Source organism: Chanos chanos, chromosome 2 (assembly GCF_902362185.1).
Source record: "Chanos chanos chromosome 2, fChaCha1.1, whole genome shotgun sequence".
In the NCBI taxonomy this organism is placed as follows: domain Eukaryota; kingdom Metazoa; phylum Chordata; class Actinopteri; order Gonorynchiformes; family Chanidae; genus Chanos; species Chanos chanos.
The window spans coordinates 27716187-27737256 of record NC_044496.1 but is presented as its reverse complement, the minus strand read 5'-3'; the positions used below and the strand labels follow the sequence as shown (position 1 = coordinate 27737256).

General features: G+C 42.9%; 1 protein-coding gene across 3 annotated transcripts in view; it reads left to right on the top strand.

Annotated features, from left to right (window-relative positions):
- The first annotated feature begins 1721 nt into the window (after nucleotides 1-1721).
- The window catches only part of bcl9l (bcl9 like), a 29758-nt gene continuing 10409 nt past the window's right edge, over nucleotides 1722-21070 (top strand). For 2 of the 3 annotated variants that reach the window (XM_030794180.1, XM_030794178.1), the window contains exons 1-5: nucleotides 1722-1797; nucleotides 17161-17232; nucleotides 17532-17636; nucleotides 18395-18822; nucleotides 20584-20709. In XM_030794180.1, coding sequence (XP_030650040.1) covers nucleotides 18492-18822; nucleotides 20584-20709 — 457 coding nt within the window. In that variant the 5' untranslated portion in view covers nucleotides 1722-1797; nucleotides 17161-17232; nucleotides 17532-17636; nucleotides 18395-18491. The remainder of the gene's footprint in view (nucleotides 1798-17160; nucleotides 17233-17531; nucleotides 17637-18394; nucleotides 18823-20583; nucleotides 20710-21070) is intronic. The other variant, XM_030794179.1, reaches the window with a different exon arrangement.

Genomic DNA, 21070 nt, shown 5'->3' with positions numbered 1-21070 from the left:
CACCTCTTCACTAAGTTTTCCTCCTTCCCCCCAAAGTGTTCTCACCCATATAAACTCAGCCCCCCCACCCCTTCCTCCAGGCTTGCCAGCGGTGTAACACAACACCAAGTCAGACAGACAAAGGAACAGAGCTATGCTTCCCTCAGTAATGTATGTGAACTTGGCACGCACTTCAGATATAGAGATTTTCGCATTACATTCACATGGCATTCAGTCAATGGAGTGAGAGTTCCTCTAAATTATTACAAACAAATGGACTCATTTACCTTTGATAATGTCACACTTTGAGTGTTCAGGTAAATTCCTCTTTGATTAAAGAAAGCATGTAAACCATTTCTGGGGATTTTTTAAATATCATATACCAATCTGTCCAGAATTTCAGAGTATTACATCATATATTTCTTACTTTAATGAATGTCTGTTGAAAGAGAAATAGCTGAGCAATTCGTCAGGATAGTATTTTTTATAGGCTGAGTCTAATTTGTCTGTGGAAAGGTATACTGGTGTTCTGTATGGATTTATCTGCATTAGTGTAAGTACTGCATGATGTTTTGAGTATTCCTCTATAACGTCACAAAGTCAAGTGTTCTGCCAAACTGAAACCCAATTTAAAAGCATTTATGCTTGACTTGATCTTTTTTTCTTTTTTTTGGGGGGTGGGGGGGAGGGGGGTGATACATCCTACACCACCAGAGGGAGTGCTCACATGCGAAATCAACGGAGATTCACTGAACACTGGCTGCCTCGCCTGAGCTGCGATCAGATCGTGAAATATGGTCTGCCTCATACAGAACCGCCGAATTGGAAATCCAATTTCCTTGATCTACTATTGCTACATTATAAATAAATAAAAGATCGAGCGTAATAGCCTACTTTATTCCTATTGGTATTAATGTAAGCGAATTCGTCCTTTTTTGAGTTGGAATAGATAGGTCAGAAATTACAGTAAAAATGGAGTAATTTGAAAAGTTGAACAGTGTGGTTTTCAGATACCTATTTGTTCGTTTACAGATATATGTGAATGGTTTGGTGTGATCAAACAGGGATGTATCTTGTCTTCAGATATCACAGTTGGGGCACGAGTCAATGTTACCCTGATTTCTTTTTTTTAAAACCACTCAATAAATAACTGTAAATAATTAATATAACTAATCAATCTTCCAAATAAAATTATTCACTAGATGGTGATGATGATAATGACGATGATGATTGTTGTTATTATTATTATTATTATTACTATTATTATTATTTTTTTTATTATTATCATGAATAAATTCATCTCCATTGTAAAATAATAATTCCTCCGGCTCCCTATTTTCTTTGTCAATGGTTATGCGTTGGAGAAAACACGGTAGTTGATGTAGCTAGACAAACATGCCAGTCAACTGGTGAGTCCGGTAATCAACACTACGGCGGTTGTCTAAGTCGCTTCATCAGTTTGCTTAGTTGTATTTGGTGTAAGTACTGTGTTGTGGTACCTATGGACTGTAATATGCAGACAACGTCCTGCCCTTCCTCGTCTCCAATTGTGAAGTCATGATCTGCTGTCTTCCCCAGGACTCGTCTTCCGCTTTCAGCTGTACAAAAAAAAAAAAAAAAACAATATTGAAAGCATCTAATATTTGATCGCCGCCAGCCACCGGCTACAGTGGAATTGGGAAGCCCGGTGGTGGTTGTTACAGCCAGGAGGATCTTGCGCAGTGGCAACGGTGCAAGGCAAGCAGTGGCGGCCACTTCGGGTGATGTCTACTGGCCGTCACTCCTGACATCGGCCTGTCTGTGATACAGCGGAATGGGGTAGGAAATCTACAGCTGCACTCACCACAACCTCCACATTTGTCTGCAACAACGCTCTGGCAACACTGCCCGTTCGCAATATGGCAATGAGCTGACCATTGTGTTTCTTTACACATAGGAAGCAGACCAAGTTGCTACTCCGCAAAATGTGTCTCACATGATGCATTGTAACATTACTTAGGTGAACTAGACCAGAGCAACGTCAGACACTGTAGTTAGCTTCGTCAGCTAACTGGCTAGCTAATCTCTTTATGCAATGGAAGCTAATGAGCTGTGAGTAGGCTAGTGAAACATCAGGCCCATCTCCATGTGACTGTTCAAACGCGGATAATAAATTAATATTTATAACAGTAGGCACTGCTTCTAAACAGACGAGTGATTTGTTAAGTCGTATTTACGTGACATTTTAGGGCTTGTTACCAGGTTGTCCAAACGCTAGCCTGTTCGAATGTCGAGACAGCTTGGCAGACTCGATAAAGCACTTGAAGAATTTGGTCTTCAGCTATGCTACCACTAGCTCCATCAAGTCAGCACCGTAGGAGGCACGATAGTAATATGAAACAGTTCTGTGTCCCAGCGGACGTGATCATTAGAATGGATTCATATTGTGACAACGGTTCAAAAATCTTGTAGTCCATTGTCATCTTGGGTAACACGACATTTTTTAAATCAGTCTTAGAACTTAAATGTCGTTTTGAGAACGGGGGGAATAGTAAAGGAGAATACGTGACAATATTTTACGTTGTACCCGACCGTCATGTTATTGTTTGACCGTTATCACTTCTAACAGTAAATGTAACTGTGAATGTTACTGTTACTGACGTGACTTGTTACTCCGGTAGCGTGCGAGCGCGCAACGACCCAGCCAGAAAATGTATGTTTCCAAACTCTCATTAAACTGTTTATGACATAACTGATTTATATAGATAGATAGATAGATGTAATGTGCCCGAGTTCTGCGTCTGTCGTGTAGTTTTCCGCACATCTGAATGGAGAGCTCCTGTGGGTAGCAACACGTAGTATGTTCCCATAGCAGCGTTAGACGGTCCCTATCTGATTTTTTAAAAACTTGATAACTGTCCGTGGCATTGGACTAGCACTCAGAGCACGCCTTTGCTGATGCCTTCCTAATTCCCCGCTTCCCGTAAAGCCCCCAATGACATGATGACGCAAGTAAAGTCGCTCGATGTTTTGTATGAGATAGCGGTGCCATCTTGTTGATTCCTGATTAAATCAGAACTTCAGATAATGTTCCATTTCCGCTTAATTGTGACAGGGCTGGTGATGCCTCCTTTAAGCAAACGGAGTTTCTTTGGTAGGCACTGCACAAGCGCCAAAATGATCAAATTATAATATCCTAATCAGCCTTCTGGACCACACGCAATGAACAATGTGCCAAACATGCTGCATAGCATTAAACAGTACTTTTTTTCTACCTCCCCCCTTTTATACATGGCAGCTTTGCTGTGTGTCAATATGACTATGTATGTGTGTGTGTGTGTGTGTGTGAGAGAGAGATGTGTGAACTGTTGCATTAACTGTGTTATGCTGCTCCTTGGCCCAGTGGCCACACAAGCTGAATTTTCCCCATTAGTCTGTGCTGTGAGTGTGATCTCCTCACTGTGCTATTTATAGCAGCTAAACAGAGTTTGCAACTCGATCTGAATTGTCTTTGAGAGCCTTAGAGCCACAGTGTGTGGCTGTGCATTTACCCCAGTTCAGCACCTTTCCAAGCCTATTGACCAGCTGAAAATTCAGCACAAAGCAGTGGTTCAGTTTGAAAGTGTCTTACTGACCACTGAGGGTGTTAAGCAGTGAGTAAAATCTGTGATATTATGGAGGTGAGTGATCCATGGTGTGTCGTGTGAACGCTGCAATAAGGAATGGGCACTGGGTTTGACTACCTGCTGTGTTCAACACTGTGCTATGGATCCCTTGTCAGCATTGTGAGAAATAATCTAGTCCTTTCATCCTCTGTTCGTGTGTGTGTGTATTAGAAATCAAGGTACAGATGATCGCAGGTGTTGTGGTGGCTCCCAAACTTGTACACAAGACGACCCCCCCGGACTTTAGAGTGAATTTGAATGATTTTTTTGAAAAGTTGAATCTTGTTTTATGTCTGTGATTTGGGGAACATAGTCCCTTGGAACACATTGTCCTTGTTTTTTGGTCTTATTTATTGTTTTTTTTTGTTGCAGATGGGCAGTCTTTAGAAGAGACGCCAACATGCACACTGTGCATTGTTTTGACATGATATTGCAATGGAAAGTATGTTTTTTAAGTCAGTGATGGTTGTGTGGAATATCTCTCGTTTTGGCTTTGTACCAGACAGTACACTTAGTGCTCTAACAATTGTCCATGTGTGATTCACCACTAAGGCACACCAGTTCCTGAACAGCTCGATATGTTGAGTGTTTTGTTTTTCCCTCCCCAAATACAAACAAATAAGCAAACAAACAAAATGTTAACATGACTTTTGTTGCTGAGCTAATGTAAAAAAAAAAAAAAAAGAAAAAGAAAGAAATCATCAGTGACAGTTGAAGTTAGAGCTGAGACAATATTGGAGTGTTTGTTAAAAAGTTTGATTGTTTTGAATGTCAGAGCATTCACGTTTTACAGTCATCTGGTGAAAGCTGTGTGTGTGTCTGTGTGTGTGTGTGTGTGTGTGTGGGGCATGCGTGTCTGTCTGCATACGTGAGTGTGTGCACACGCCCGTGTGTGTGTGTGTGTGTGTGTGTGTCTGCGCCCGTGTGTCTGTGTGTGTGCGCGTGCCTGTGTTTGTGGGTGTGTGTGTGAAGATGGACAGAATTCGGTGCTGCTGACATAAGGTAGCTTATCGGGACAGGTGATCTGAGAGTGTTCCATGGTGAATTACCAGCCGCAGCAGCGTGGTGCTAAGGCGGGCCATGAAAGAGTAATGTGATATTGAGAAGCTTTTCCGTAGGCCAGAGAAGAGCCGTGAGATAACCTTCAGTTGCCACGGTGAAAACAACTGGGTTAAAGGAGATACCAATACTCAAACAGATACACACACACACACACACACAAACACACTGCCTGTTCATGTCTGGTTAGGAACACAGAAATGCTCTTTGACTCAAAGTAAAAGGTGGTCATTTGAAAGCAAAAAATTGGCTGTGCGCCTGCACCGAAAATGGAGAAGTGGAGTGAGAAGTGTGTGTCTGTGTGTGTATCTGTGTGTGTGTGTGGGGGCGGCAGGACGTTGTTTCCTTTTGAGTTAAGGAGGTTGTCTCTTGAGCTGAGATAGAGAATAGGGTAAAGTTGAATGGAGTTTGTGTACATACAGTATTAATTTAATACTTTAAATATTTAGATTGGATCGCCCAGAACTCTGTGAACACTCTCTGGGAAGACAAGTGGCACCATCATTTTGCTTTGCTAATGAGTGCTTGTTACTACTTGTGTATAGCCTACAGGTTTTCTCTTGTTTGTTCTAGCCACACTTTAATATATTAGCCGACTTGGTGTGTCTGTGTGTGTGTTCCAAATCACTATGTTGAAACTTTCCATATTTTGGCCTGTATTTTCATTTTATAAATCCTAATCTTAACACGTGTTCTGCATGTTAACAGTCAGAGGACAGTGTTCGCTCAGTCTAGTCCTCACCCAGTGCTTTCCTGTTCTCCGTGTGTCACTTTCACGCTCCCTCTCCCTTCCCCTCCGTCTGTTGACATGAGTGCTACACACAGTTCTGGGACGACAGATCAGCCTCTATCCGTAAGTCAACGGTCCCTCTCTCTCTCTCTCTCTCTCTCTCTCTCTCTCTCTCTCTCTCTCTCTCTCTCTCTCTTTCTTTCTCTTTCCCTCTCTCTCTCTCTCTCTCTCTCTCTCTCTTTCTCTTTCCCTCTCTCTCTTTCTCTCTCTCTCTCTCCCAGTCCTCCTGTCTCCTCACTGCTGAGGTTGCTCTGTGGGCTTTTTCCTTGCTCTACTTGGCTGTTATCCCAGAATGTGCTGGATCAGATACAACCCTTGACCCCCAACGCAAAGTGAACCTAGCACTTTCTCTGTCAGTGAATGGGGGAGAGAAAGACCGGTGAAGCACTAACGTACTGCGTTTACTGAACTACTCTACTCAGCTCAAGTCAGACTGTTGTTCTGGTTCTACTGCAGTCCCTGTTACTGGGCTTCTTTTCTGTGTGTTAATTCACTCTCTGTGTCATCCTCCTTTGCTCCCTAACACACTTTCTCACTCTCTATTCTCTCAAGTCACTCTTTTTTTTTCTTGTCTCAGTATCTTCCTCTCTCTCTCTCTCTCTCTCTCTTTCGCTCTCGCTCTTGTTCTTGTTCTCATTCTGGGCCTTGACTGCACTTCTCTGAAGTCATGAGGGTCACGTGACTGCCCAACAAAATTCAGTTTCTAGACACACACACACACACACGCGCACACACACACACACACACACACACTCATGTTCACGTTCTGCACATGTATGTTGTCATGTTCCTGAATGCACAGATACAAACACGCAGGGGCATACACACACACTCACATAAAGATATAATGCACCCATTAGCAGATTCTCCATCTCAAAGTCGGATCAGCTGGTCTCTCTCTCTCCTCTCTGTCTGTCTCTGCTTCTTTAATTCTCCTTCCTTTTCCAAGTCTCTACACAGCTTTTTATGTGCTCTCTCTCTCCCCTTCTCTCTCTCTCCATCTTTCCCTCCCTACACAAACAGTGCTGTATTCTCTCATAGCCTGGGTGTTTTATAATAATATAGCAGTGTTTGAACAATGGTGGCTCTTAAAGATGGACTCTCATGGCCCTGCGTCTTATCCGGAGAGATTTGGCATTCTCCTCCGAGCCGCTCCGCTCCGCTTCCCACCGCTCCTCTCTCTCACCTCCAGCAGTTTCTATTTGCTCAGGCCCATGTCATGTTTTGTTGCCACAGCAACCGGCCTCAGCCCCCCAATGGGGTGATTTCTTGGCTGTCACCTGTCCGCAGTCCCACAATGCCTCACACATTACCTCTAACGTGCTGCAAACACGCAGAATTGTTGCGAATAAAAGAGGCACTCTCTCCACGAGCTCAGTCGCTGAGCCCACATTCCGCTCCAGACACGTCCAAAAACAGCCACAGCTGGTATTTTCCTCAACAGCAGCGATGCAGCCAAAACAATACAACACGTCAAACAGATTTGATGTAATTATTGATAATTATAACAAATGCTTTTGGAGGACATCTAATTGTCCTCTGAGAGAGAAAAAGCTAAAAGATTGATTGTAATTTGAGGCTGATTATACTTTTTAGTGAAGAGAGCACAAATTGTTTCGACAGTTTCTTTCCCTAATGTTTATCTGTCCCTTAGGTCAGGGCACACAACTACTGTTTCAGACCAAACCACTCACAGTAAGTCACTTATTTACCTAAGGCCCTATTGACAAAGACTGTTTATGGAACATAAATACAAGACCATTCACTACGTCATTCAGCTCAGTTATAGAGAGAATTAAATGACTGGGTCTCCTTTTGGTGTTTCTTGGCACATCATGTAAATAATCAGGTTTTTTTCTTTTTTTTTTTTTGCTTTGATTGCAGTAAATTCCGACATGATTATAATTGTCACTGAGCTGTTGGCATCTATCAGAGCAAATGACCATCGTTCAGCAGACATGACCAGACCATGTACTCCTCAAAGACACTGAATAACAAGTCAAGTCTCAGGTCTGAAGCGTTTAGACACTGTAGTGAAAGACTAAAGCTTTTGGACACTGTAGTGAGAGACTAAAGCTTTTGGACACTGTAGTGAGAGACTAAAGCTTTTGGACACTGTAGTGAGAGACTAAAGCTTTTGGACACTGTAGTGAGAGACTAAAGCGTTTAGACACTGTAGTGAGAGACTAAAGCGTTTAGACACTGTAGTGAGAGACTAAAGCTTTTGGACACTGTAGTGAGAGACTAAAGCTTTTGGACACTGTAGTGAGAGACTAAAGCTTTTTGACACTGTAGTGAGAGACTAAAGCTTTTGGACACTGTAGTGAGAGACTAAAGCTTTTAGACACTGTAGTGAGAGACTAAAGCTTTTGGACACTGTAGTGAGAGACTAAAGCTTTTGGACACTGTAGTGAGAGACTAAAGCGTTTAGACACTGTAGTGAGAGACTAAAGCTTTTAGACACTGTAGTGAGAGACTAAAGCTTTTGGACACTGTAGTGAGAGACTAAAGCTTTTGGACGCTGTAGTGAGAGACTAAAGCTTTTGGACACTGTAGTGAGAGACTAAAGCGTTTAGACACTGTAGTGAGAGACTAAAGCTTTTGGACACTGTAGTGAGAGACTAAAGCTTTTGGACACTGTAGTGAGAGACTAAAGCTTTTGGACACTGTAGTGAGAGACTAAAGCTTTTGGACACTGTAGTGAGAGACTAAAGCTTTTGGACACTGTAGTGAGAGACTAAAGCGTTTAGACACTGTAGTGAGAGACTAAAGCGTTTAGACACTGTAGTGAGAGACTAAAGCTTTTGGACACTGTAGTGAGAGACTAAAGCGTTTAGACACTGTAGTGAGAGACTAAAGCGTTTAGACACTGTAGTGAAAGACTCAAGCGTTTAGACACTGTAGTGAGAGACTAAAGCGTTTAGACACTGTAGTGAAAGACTAAAGCGTTTGGACACTGTAGTGAAAGACTAAAGCTTTTGGACACTGTAGTGAGAGACTAAAGCGTTTGGACACTGTAGTGAGAGACTAAAACCCGGAGACAGTGGAGTGAGAGACTAAACCAAAGGAAAAGCAATAGTCTTATTGACCTATATTCGGAGATTAGCTGATTTGGTACATTAGCTGAATGTCAACTATGATTGGTGAATCTAGACATTCATATGTCCTTTCATTCTGAGCTTCCTCTTACACAATGTGCAGCAAAGATTAACCAGGGCATTGTTCTCATTGGCTCACTGTTTGCCAGACCAGCCAAGCTCTGATTGGGTAGTACAGATTTGGAAATGTCACTTTATCACCTTTCTTGGGGGAAACATTCTGCACCTTTTGGAGTGCCTTGATAACCCCCCTTCTCTGTCATGCACACACTAAACTGTCCAAGTGAAACACACACATCAGCTCCCGTCGTTCTGGTTGCCTTGCACATGAGGTAATTGCCCTCCTATAACCTTTTGTTTTTCTTGATTCTTGCCTCACTCCCAGAGCCAGAGCCACACGGTGTAGAAAAACAGACAGTGTGTCGCAGGAGAGAAACAAGGAGGTGATTGAGGAGGGGGTGGGGACAACAAGTGACGGAGATGGGCAGGGCAGGGAAAGGACACGCCACAGAAAGAGAGAGAGAGAGAGAGAAAGCAAGAGAGCTAGGATGAAAGAAAGAGAGGTCCCCAGTGATCAGTGTGGTGAGTGTAAGGGAAGGAAAACGATGAGTGTAGATGACCTATATTTGGAATGTGTTGAACTGTAGGACTGTATGGTAACTCTTTTATTTAAAGCTGGTGTGTGTGTGTGTGTGTGTGTAAGGGCCTGTTAATCAGCCATGACACACTGAAACTTGTTCTAAACAAGCCTTTCTTTCAAAACAAGCGCCATCGCTCTTCTGATGTCATGTTGTGTCATTTTTAGGCTGTTTGAGTGGGAAAAGAAAGTGACCTCATTACAAGCTGCAGCATCATATGCATCTGTGATTAAACACAAACCCAGAGGAACAATAACTCCTCCAAGTTTTTTGGCTTTATGTGAAACCACTGCTTCATTCCATCAGGTTTTTGCCATTATTTTCCTCTTTATTAAACGCACTCACATCCTCAAGACTAAAGAGTCACCAAGATAATTGCTGATTTTGTGCCTGAAGTGATATATTTTGACTGTTTTTGCATTCCCGCTGTAGTCAGAGGATGGTGCTAACCCAGGTCAGGACCGACTGACGTTTCCCGGAGTTGTTTGGTCATTGGCATATATAATTATATATATTTTTTGTCAATGCGGTTTTGTAGGCAAAGACAAAAGAGTCCTGCCTGGCCATGTGCTGGTGATCAGGTCACTTGCGCTGGCAAAGTGATAATTAGTTTAATTGATGGATGAGAACCAGCACAGCATTTTGCAAAACCGCATTAAGATCTAACAAACATTGATCAATCACAGAGTGCTCGACCTCTGCAACTTCCATTTTCCAGACCTTTCTGTCTTCAACTTCTCTCTGTCTCTCTCTCTCTCTCTCTTCTGTCAGTGGGCGAACTTTCTGTGAAACAAATATACGTACAATGTCTTATGCAGAGGGAACACACCATAAACTTTAATGCGGATAAAATTTGTCTCATGATTAAACTCGACCAAAGAATCGTTTTTTTGGGGGGGGGGGTTCAAGGGGGGAGGTGTTCTCGTTTAATCTTACTTAAAATGCTTTGCACGACACTCTTTTTCGTGGTGTTGGGCAGTGTGGGTGTGACAGAGATTTTAGTCCTCAGTATATGACTCACATCTGCCCTCAACCAAGAGCCATGAGACAGGAGCTTTTTTATGAGCAAAATGTTTTTCTTCACAGTCAACAAAAACTCTGCTGCTATACTGGAACTCATAATGTTACTGACTGCTTCACTCGCTTTCCTTTTCTTACTGGATTTTTCCTTTGTCTCTCTCTAGTTTTTTCAAAGGGGGTTTATGTTCCAACTTTGAAAACATTTGTAAGGCCAGTTGGCAGTACCTCTGTGTCATCTTGAACATGCCTTGTTTCTCAGTTCAGATGAATCCGGTGTCTTCCGTGCTGAGCTGTGGTGACTGGGTTTGTTGATGGTCACTGTGGTTTTCTCTTTGAACCACTCTGTCATGGTTTGCCTGCTCTCATATGAAGCATTCACACATAAAGAGTGAAACCATAAAATGACCGCCGTGTTAAACAGATGGAATCGCTCCGCGCAGGACATCTGTCTGTCTCAGAAACATATACACTGACCTGTGTGATGGATCCAGGCCCATGTCTTACCCTGTGTGTGAGTGAGTGTGTGTGCACATGGCTGTATGTGTGTGTGCGTGTGCATGCATGTGTGCGTGTGAAAAGGGAAACACAAGATCTGTGTATGACTTAATTGAGTCGTCATGCTACGCTGAAGCCCAGTTGAGTGTCTGTCTTCTGTAGTTGAGTGTGAATAATGAGATTTGAGAAGGTTTTTAAAGCTGCTGTGATAGCCCCATCTCTGACCTGTGTACTACAGCAGGGAAGATCCTCAGAGCGCGTGTGGGTGTCCAGTGCCGTCACTGTGGTTGACGAATGACTAAACGTACTTCAGCAGTGACTGTGCACCCCGTTTATTGTAAACAGTGCGACACTTTGGTGTCTGCAGCACGAAGGGATGCATATCTGTCTGTTCTCTCCAAACTTTAAATCAAGTTGTGTTTGCAGCCTGTTGACTGTCTGAATTAGAGGAGAGAGTGTTTGTGCTGTGTGTCTGTATTAGAGTAGAGTGTGTCTTGTGTGTTGAGAATATTAGAGTAGAAAACTGAGCGTGCTTTGTGCATTGACTGTAAGTTGTGTGGAGATATGGTGTCTGTACTTCATGTTTGAACAAGACTTGAGTCTTTTCTCTCTCTCTCTCTCTTTCTCTCTTTCTCTCTCTCTCTCTCTGTCTCTCTCTCTGTCTCTCTCTCTGTCTCTCTCTCTCCCTCTATCTTTCTAAGTAGCTGAATGGTTTAAGGGTGTGGGTCAGCAAGTCTTCATTGTAAAATGAGGGGAAAAAAGTCTGAGCTGAGTTGTAAAAATGGATTTGGTAACACTCCCTTGTCCAGGTGAAACACCTGTAGTCAGTGTGCACTGTTACGTAACATAACTCCACCTGGAATTTTCCAGAATAAACTACAGAGCACCTCTCACAGAAAATGAAAGAAATACAGTCATCAATCATATGTTTTATCAGCATAACAAAGTATGTTTCTTTCCAAAGCAAACAGGCTTTGTTTATTTGTAGGTTGTCGGTGGCTTTGAGTCTTTGTGACGTCCAATCAGAAGAAAGCTTTGAGCGTTCGATTAGTTTGTGCTCAGTGTGTCAGTCAGTCGGTCTCTCCATATTTACCTTCCTCTGACACCAGCTGCCAGAGTTCAAAGGTCAAACTGTCAGGTGATACCAACTAAAGGCTCAAGTACAGTGACAAAAACCTTTGCTCTCTTCTGTTAAATAAGAGAGTGCATGAGCGTGTGTCTGTGTGTTTTGCATTTTGCGTGAGTTTCATGGTACTGTGAATTCATCTTAAGGGAATTCTCTGAACTCTGTTGTTTTGGGTGAAAACACAGTAAGAATTCACACTGCCGTGTCGGTGCCATCATTTTTCACATATTGCTTTTAAAAAGGGCCAGCTGTGCTGTCTGAGTGTGCATGTGAGTTTGAGTGTGCTCTCTCACATTGGCCTTGCTCTAAGCTCAATCAATAAACATTTGTCATTCATCTGGAGAAGATTCTGGAGCTCTTACGGCTCCTTAAACTCGATTAAATCGTCCGGGCAGCCTGGCCACCATGGCAAGGTTAAGTCGCCAAAGTCAAAGAGCGAGTTGTTGTTTTGGAAACAAACAGTCTGGTCTGCCAGCCACAGCCCAGTGCTCCAACTGTCAGAGGAGGAGGAGGAGAATGGAGTGACCCAGTGCATTCTTCCCCTCTTCTCTCTCTCTCTCTTTCTCTCTGTCTCTCTCTTTCTCTCTCTCTCTGTTTTCTATCCCTCTCCCTCTTTCCTTTCCCCACACCACTTTCCTCATTTTCCTTGGCGCCATGCACAAATGTAGTTTGTGAAACCAGTCCAGTGTTAGAAAGCCTTGACTGTGTGTGTGTGTGTGTGTGTGTGGTATGTATTCTGCTTTACAAACAGTTACATGATTGTGCTGTGTATTTATGTGCGTGTGTGTGTGTGCATGTGTGTGTCTGTAGGTCTGTGTGTGTGTGTGTGGGTCTGTGTGTATTTATGAGTGTGTTTGTGTATATGTGTGTCTGTTTCTGTGTTTGTTTGACTGTGTTTGTGTGTATGTGTCTGTGTCTGTGTCTGTGTGTGTGTTTGTGTGTGTTTATCTGAAGAGTGGCCCCTGAATTTTTTCCCCTTACTTTCCTCCTGCTCTCCTCTGGGACTGCAGAGCTATAAATACACACAGTCCTCTAAAAATACACAACTCTGTGTGTATGTGTGTGTGTGTATGTGTGTGTGTGTGACCTGCTCTGAGACCTCAAGACAGAAGCTCCCTCAGTACATCTTTCTGTCTCTCTGTCTCTGTCTCTGTCTGTCTGTCTTTCTCTCTGTCTCGTCTCTTTGTCTCTCTGTCTCTCTGTCTCTCTCTCTATCCCATGTTCTGATCTGCTCTGTTGCAACTGTGTCTTTGCCTTTGGGAGGCATCAAGTTTGGAAAAAGACACACACATGCGCGCGCACACACAGACATACATGTGCACACGCATACACAGGATTCCCTAAGTTGATTCCCCTGTGTGCTGCCTCTGGGGCCATCTCTGAAATGAGAAGATGTTTGGAATGAGCAGAGAAAAAAAAAATAGTCCTACTGTAATGAAGCACACACACACACACAGACACACACGCAGACACACACACACAGACACATGCAATCAAAGCTGCTCGCTTTTCTCTTCCTTCTAGTAAATGTGATTAATGAAGAGAAATGATTATGGTTACCAGTCACATCAGAGTCAGTCCACTTTTAGACTTTTACATAAACTCTGCAGCTGTTTGTGTAAGCAAGCACCATGTGTTCTGCACTGCTCTCATTCACTTTCTATTCTCGCCTCCTCACTGGCTCTCCTCACTGGTTCTGCTCCCCACTGGCTCTCCTCTTGACTAGCACACCACCATGCAGGCAGTTATGTGGGATCATAGCATAAGACAATTCAGTTTGATTTTCAGAAAACAAACAAACAACCAAACATTCAAACTCGTAGAATTCAGAAAAGTGATGCTTTGAAGTTATGCAGTCTCTCTGTCACACACACACACACACACACATACACAGACTCACACACACACACACACAGACTCACACACACTCACACTCAGACATATACTCCTTGTAGTTTGTGTGCGTTTGTGTAAGTATACCTTTTACCACCCTGATTGTATTTTACAAGCCTCTGATAATCAGATGTCATACACTTAACTTAGAATGAGTGATGATGCATGTACTGAAATGAATGAGTGATGATGCATGTATTGAAATGAATGAGTGATGATGCATGTATTGAAATGAATGAGTGATGATGCATGTATTCAGATGAATGAGTGATGATGCATGTATTGAGATGAATGAGTGATGATGCATGTATTCAGATGAATGAGTGATGATGCATGTATTGAAATGAATGAGTGATGATGCATGTATTGAGATGAATGAGTGATGATGCATGTATTCAGATGAATGAGTGATGATGCATGTATTGAAATGAATGAGTGTTGATGCATGTATTGAAATGAATGAGTGATGATGCATGTATTGAAATGAATGAGTGATGATGCATGTATTCAGATGAATGAGTGATGATGCATGTATTGAAATGAATGAGTGATGATGCATGTATTGAAATGAATGAGTGATGATGCATGTATTGAAATGAATGAGTGATGATGCATGTATTCAGATGAATGAGTGATGATGCATGTATTGAGATGAATGAGTGATGATGCATGTATTCAGATGAATGAGTGATGATGCATGTATTGAAATGAATGAGTGATGATGCATGTATTGAGATGAATGAGTGATGATGCATGTATTCAGATGAATGAGTGATGATGCATGTATTGAAATGAATGAGTGTTGATGCATGTATTGAAATGAATGAGTGATGATGCATGTATTGAAATGAATGAGTGATGATGCATGTATTCAGATGAATGAGTGATGATGCATGTATTGAAATGAATGAGTGATGATGCATGTATTGAAATGAATGAGTGATGATGCATGTATTGAAATGAATGAGTGATGATGCATGTATTCAGATGAATGAGTGATGATGCATGTATTCAGATGAATGAGTGATGATGCATGTATTGAAATGAATGAGTGATGATGCATGTATTCAGATGAATGAGTGATGATGCATGTATTCAGATGAATGAGTGATGATGCATGTATTGAAATGAATGAGTGATGATGCATGTATTGAAATGAATGAGTGATGATGCATGTATTCAGATGAATGAGTGATGATGCATGTATTGAAATGAATGAGTGATGATGCATGTATTGAAATGAATGAGTGATGATGCATGTATTGAAATGAATGAGTGATGATGCATGTATTGAAATGAATGAGTGATGATGCATGTATTGAAATGAGAGAGTGAGGAGAGAGAGCGGGAGACACACAACTCTGACTCTAGTCAGAAAGTTTCAATTCAGTGATGTGTGTTAATGAGTGCCTGTGTGAACAAAGCCTGGTGCTGTGTGTCTGTGTGTGTGTATGTGTATGTATATAGGTATGCGTGTGTGTGTGTGTGTGTGTGTGTGTGTTAATGACTAATTACAGTCCCAGCTCCCTGTCCCAGGCAAGGTGAGTGCTACAGATGGTTCCAGCTGAGGCTGGCTGCAAGAGTAGGGGGAGAGGGAGAAAGGGAAGGAAAGGGTGAGTCAAAGACAGGCAGATGGCGGCTGTGAGAAAGAGGGAGCAAGAGACTGAATGACAGAAGAGGATGAATGAATAAAAGAGTGAGCAAGTTATTGAATGTGAAGATGAAATGGAGCGAGTACAGGGAGGTCGTATGCTGTTGAGAGAGAGAGACAGAGAAAGACAGAGAGGTGGGTGTGGAGGGTGTTGAGGTCACCACCCGAAAATGGCAGCAGGGTGGAAATGTGTGTGGGACCCTCTCAGCATCACCAGAGAAGACTGTGATATTCCCAGAATCACTGTTCTTTTTTTGTTTGTGTGTGCGTGCGTGCGTGCGTGCGTGTGTGTGTGTGTGAGAAAAAGAGAGAGAGAGATAAAATATCACCACACATGTTTTTCCAGTGGATAGGAGAACCACCTGAACTAACTCTTTTGAGCCACACAGAAAATAGGCCAACATTTTCTGAATGTGTGTGTCTGTGTGTTTCTATGTGTGTGTGTGTATTAATGTGAGCTTGTTTAGATATGTGTGTATTTCAGTTTAAATGTGTATGAAATATGAGAATGTCTGGACCCTGTCTCAATGCTATTAAATGGCTCCTATACCTTTTGTACTTTATTTGTTTATTTATTTGTTTACTTAAGTGACAGACATGCCAGCAGAGTGTGTTAAAATAACACCAAACAGATATCACATGAGAGCCTTACAGTGCCTGTATCAAACTGCCTATTATTCACTTAAATGAGATTAATTTCCAAGAGAACCGAGACTCATTCAACATTCAAATACTGAAAATACATATTCATCTTGGGACAGGGCTGTGTGGGTGTGTGTGCATGCGTGCGTGCAGACATGCATGTATTCATGCCTGTGTGTGTGTGTGTTTGTGTAAGACATGTGTAACAGGTATGGAGGTGAATTGTTGAGACCTGTTATCTGGGAGGAAATGTATTCAGTTCTCCTCCACTCGCATGTCTGTACAACAGCCTTGGTGGACTTTATGGAAACTCCCATAACACACACACACACACACACACACACACAGAAAGCGCAAAATGTGGTGAGTTGAAGGTCTGCAGTGTACAGACATGGGCAGGTGAAGGCTACCTGTGTGTGTGAGTGTGTGTCTTCTCAGGAGACTCTTTTTGATGTGTAAGTGGTGGCATATTCCTGAATCACTAATGCCTTATGAGTGTGACGAAATTATTTGGGCCTGGTGTGAATTGGCATCAGTTTAAAAACTTCAGGGTAACACTTGTAATAGGAGCATTTAAAAAATTTACTGTGAAAAGTTACAGGGAGATGTGTTGAGAGAGATAGTGCCTCAAAGGAAGACAGAAAGCCTGAAAGAGAGAGAGTGAGAGAGCAAGAGAGCTCTTTAGAAATGTAGTTGTGGAATGTGTGGTGGAGTTTTTGTGGTTTTCAAACGGCTTGTGGTGGGCGGGGCTTGTAGTACGGGAAACACATATCAGAGCAACAGTCTCCTCCCCTAGCTGAAGTTTGCTCTTTTTGCTCATGCTCTCTTAAAGGGACAGTAATGCTACGGTGCTTTCAAATTTATGTAGTTTTCTCTTCATTCCTTTTTCTTCATTTCTCTTCATCCCAAGAGCCAAGGTGCATCTCTTCTCTTCTCTTCTCTTCTCTTCTCTTCTCTTCTCTTCTCTTCTCTTCTCTTCTCTTCTCTTCTCTTCTCTTCTCTTCTCTTCTCTTCTCTCTTTCACCTATCCATGCTCTGTACAGGCTGATGCATAGAGGCTGATGTGAGTAGGTGAGCTGAGTGCTGTGAGTATGTTTCAATGCACTGTCTCTTTCTGTCTTTCAGAGCAGAGTGTGTGCAGTGAGTGGACGTGTGGCCAGAATATGCCCCTCTGTACCAGTCTGTTTTTGGACTGAGGTGAGTGTCAGTTAGCCCACTGCCTACGCGCGTGCACACACACACGCACACGCACACGCACACACACACAACATCCCCATCAGCTGTCAAATGCTGATGACATCATGACACCTGTGCAGATGTTGCATATCAAGGTTCTAGAACTGTCCGTGCGTTTCTCCGTGATAAGACGGATATGTCAGTGTTTGCTGCTCTTTCTGTGTGTAGCCAGCAGGTCAATACATACACATTTGGATCTGACATGCTAGTGTTACCAGTGACTATTTTTGTATGATGTGTGCATCTCTCCCCCCGTTCAGATGTCTATTCTGTCTGCTCAATGGTGAAGGCCCAGCGTATCTATCTGATATGAGCCGAACCGAACCCTCGGTTCATTAGGAATGAGTCAGTTAGTCCTGCCTGAGGTAAAGACTAAACATGGAGAAGCAGCGTTTAGCTATTACACTTCTCTTAAGTGGAATCAGTTGACAGAGAGCATTACAAGAGCCCCAACACTAGACACTTTGAAACCCGGGGCTGGAAATGTTCCTGTTTGACCAGGCTTTTGAGCTCAGTTTAACACACTGTTAGCTCTACTGCACTTCTGTCCTTGAACGGCACCTTATTCTCTTAATTAAATTTTTAATTTGCTTTTTATTTACATGTTTAATTTCTCTTTTTTTAAAGTTCTCTTTTAAATCTATTGTTTTAATCATGTTTAATTTCTTCTCCTTTAAATCTGTTGTATTAATCATGTTTTAATCATGTTTTTAATTTCTGTTCTCTTATATCTTTTTAATTTGAATTTGAATTATCTTTGTATTTTGTATTTTCTCATTTGTAAAGCACTTTGAATGACCACAGTGTATGAAAGGTGCTATATAAATAAACTTGCCTTACCCTGCCTTCAGAGAAGAGAGGGAGGCTGGCCCTGAGTGCTTAATGAGAAGAATGGAAATATATGACGTTATTTCCTGAACTGACTTGTCAGTAAAATGAAAGAACAGGTTTTTGGGAAGCACAGTAGTGGGCAGGGTCCAGCACTGGGAATTCTCCTCTTCAGTGAGTGATGGCTGTTTCAGGTGGAGGGAGAGAACCTCCAGGGAATGATGAAATAAAAAGATTTGTAAAGTTTAATTCTCTCTCTCTCTCTCTCTCTCTCTCTGTCTCTCTGTCTCTCCAGCTGTCTGTGTACGGTGTTACCTTCACTGACAAGCATAGGCAGCAGCAGACTACAGTAACTGTACCCCCCACCCTCTTCCTCATCACCAACCAATCAAATGCACCCAGAAAATAAACTTACCAATCATGGCAAGCAAGTGAGCAGCAGCGCCCAATCACAGATCCCTAATGTGAATCTGCAACAACCGCAGGGACCCGGGGGCAACCTGGGGTCCAAGGGCGGAGGGGCGGGCAATCATGGAGTTAAAACCAATCAGATTTCTCCCAGCAACCCTGGGCTGAAGAGCGTGAGCCAATCAGGTGCCGGCAGTGGCAGTGTTGGGGTTGGAGGGATGCTGAAGACCAAGGCCAAGAGGGAGAGAAGCGTCTCCATGGATGCAGGAGACCAAAGAGATAGCATCACCCCTGTTCTTGAGCCTGATGCCAAAGGTATGGCCAATATATAAGTGCGCGCACATACGTACACACACCAACATTACCTCTCTTCCTTGTAAGTTCTTCCTCCTTTCATTTCTGTCTGTCACCATAATCATTCAACAGTTCTTAGTCTGATAGTCTCTGTAATTCCCCTTCCACATGAAAGCAGACAGAAGATGAAACAGCTTGTGTTTCAGCAATGCTGAAATGCCCTGACCTTTCGTGTGTGTGTGTGTGTGTGTCTGTATGTGTGTGTGTGTGTGTGTGAGTGTGTGTACGAAGCGTCAGAGTTTCCACCTGGCCCTGAGAGAGGGGTAATGCTCTGTTTCTGTAGGGGAAATTTGGGGCGGTGTTGTCAAGGTGATGTTTAGATGGAGATCGGGCGACAGTTGAGGGAGGACTTAAACGGGATGGAGAATGTAGAGTGGGAGGAAGGAGAGTGGAGGAGGACACACACACACACACACACACACACACACACACACACACTCTCTCACTCAGAAGACTACTGAGTCAGTTCATCTGATCAGCATGTGTGTATGATGTGCAAAGAGAGAGAGAGTCATGCGTGTATCTTCCTGGAGTCTGTGGGTGGGGCCTTTCTTTTGACTCTAAGAGTGGGTGAATGTGTGATGAGTATGTGTGGGTGTGTGCACGTGTGTGGGTGGTTTCTCTCTAATTTGCATTTATTTGTTTCATTGTGCTATTCCTGTTTTATTTGCATTAGACTGGTATTCACTAGCCTTTGCAAGCATTGTGGATGTGTTTGTGTGTGTGTGTGTGTGAGAGAGAGAGAGAGAAAAAGAGACAGAGGGACGATGACAAGCAATAATATGATTTTTCATGAAACCGAGTCATCTGGGCTTCCTGTAATGATACAGAGAACCCTAAGTAACCCACGAACACACACACACACATACACGCGCACACATCATATACATACACACACACAAGCACACACATGGATCATACACATATACACATACAGACCGACACAGCTGTGTAACAAAGTAAGGTGTGGTCAAAACACAAAGAAATGGAGGAGAAAGAAAGAAAGAAAGAAAGAGAGGCTTTTGAATGGAAACGTCAGATTCTCTTTTTCCGTCCCTTTCTTTCACTCTCCTTCCTCTGTGACTGTGTGATGTTCTGTCAGTAGAAAAACAAACCAACACATTCAAATGAAATGCAAGTCACCACTCCACTTCAAAACCACTCCAGCTCCACACCTGGCCGTGGCCAATGATTAAAGAGAATGTAAACGAGAGAGAGAGAGAAAAAGAGAGAGAGAGAGAGCTGACTCACTCGTTTACGTAAACTAATGTCTGCTGGGAACAAAAGAGGATGCAGAAAAGGTCAGCTCTTTATCTCTGCTCACTGTTGTCACTGCTTGCACAGGCTAAGGACACCTCACAACCTTCACCTCTCTCTCTCTCTCTCTCTCTCTCTCTCTCTCTGGTCATTGCCTCACTCTGTCACTCTGTCTGGTATTCAGGGCTGTGAGATAGTTGGAGGCCTTTGCAGTCCTCTCACCCTGTCTGTAAATGCCTCAGCTTTGCTGACGTACTTGTGAGCTGTGTTTTTTCCTCTTCCTTTTAACAAAACCAGTTTACCAGATCGACAGTCAGATCTTTTAACTGACAATGAAACTCTAACCTTTGTACCTTTGTATGTGTGTATGTGTGTATGTGTGTGTGTGTGTGTGTGCGTGCGTGTGCGCGCGCGCGCGTGTGTGTCTTTGCATGTGTGCGTGTGTGTGTGTGTGTGTTTGTCCAGTAGAGGGTGTGATGCGCAGTAAGCGGCGCTGTGTGTTAGAGAAGAAGCAGCCGTACAGTGGAGATGAATGGTGTTCAGGTCCTGACACCGAAGAGGATGAGGATAAACCCCCCTCTACTACACACCGTAAGAGCTCTGTGCAGTACACACACACACACTCACTAACACACACACACACACACACACACACATACACACACACGCACGCACACACACTAACACACACACTCACTAACACACACACACACACACACACACACACACACTCACTAACACACACGCACACACACACCATTGCACACACACTAACACAAATGCAGACGGAACAGCTGCTGTCATGCAGCAACAGAAATACACATGTAAATATTGTCCTCTGAGGTCACTCAGTGTTTTTGAACATAGATTATTCAGGTTTTCTAGTCACATATACAGACACAAATTGTGGACTTCAGTGTTGTATTTTGTTTTTCCATCAAGTTGTACATAA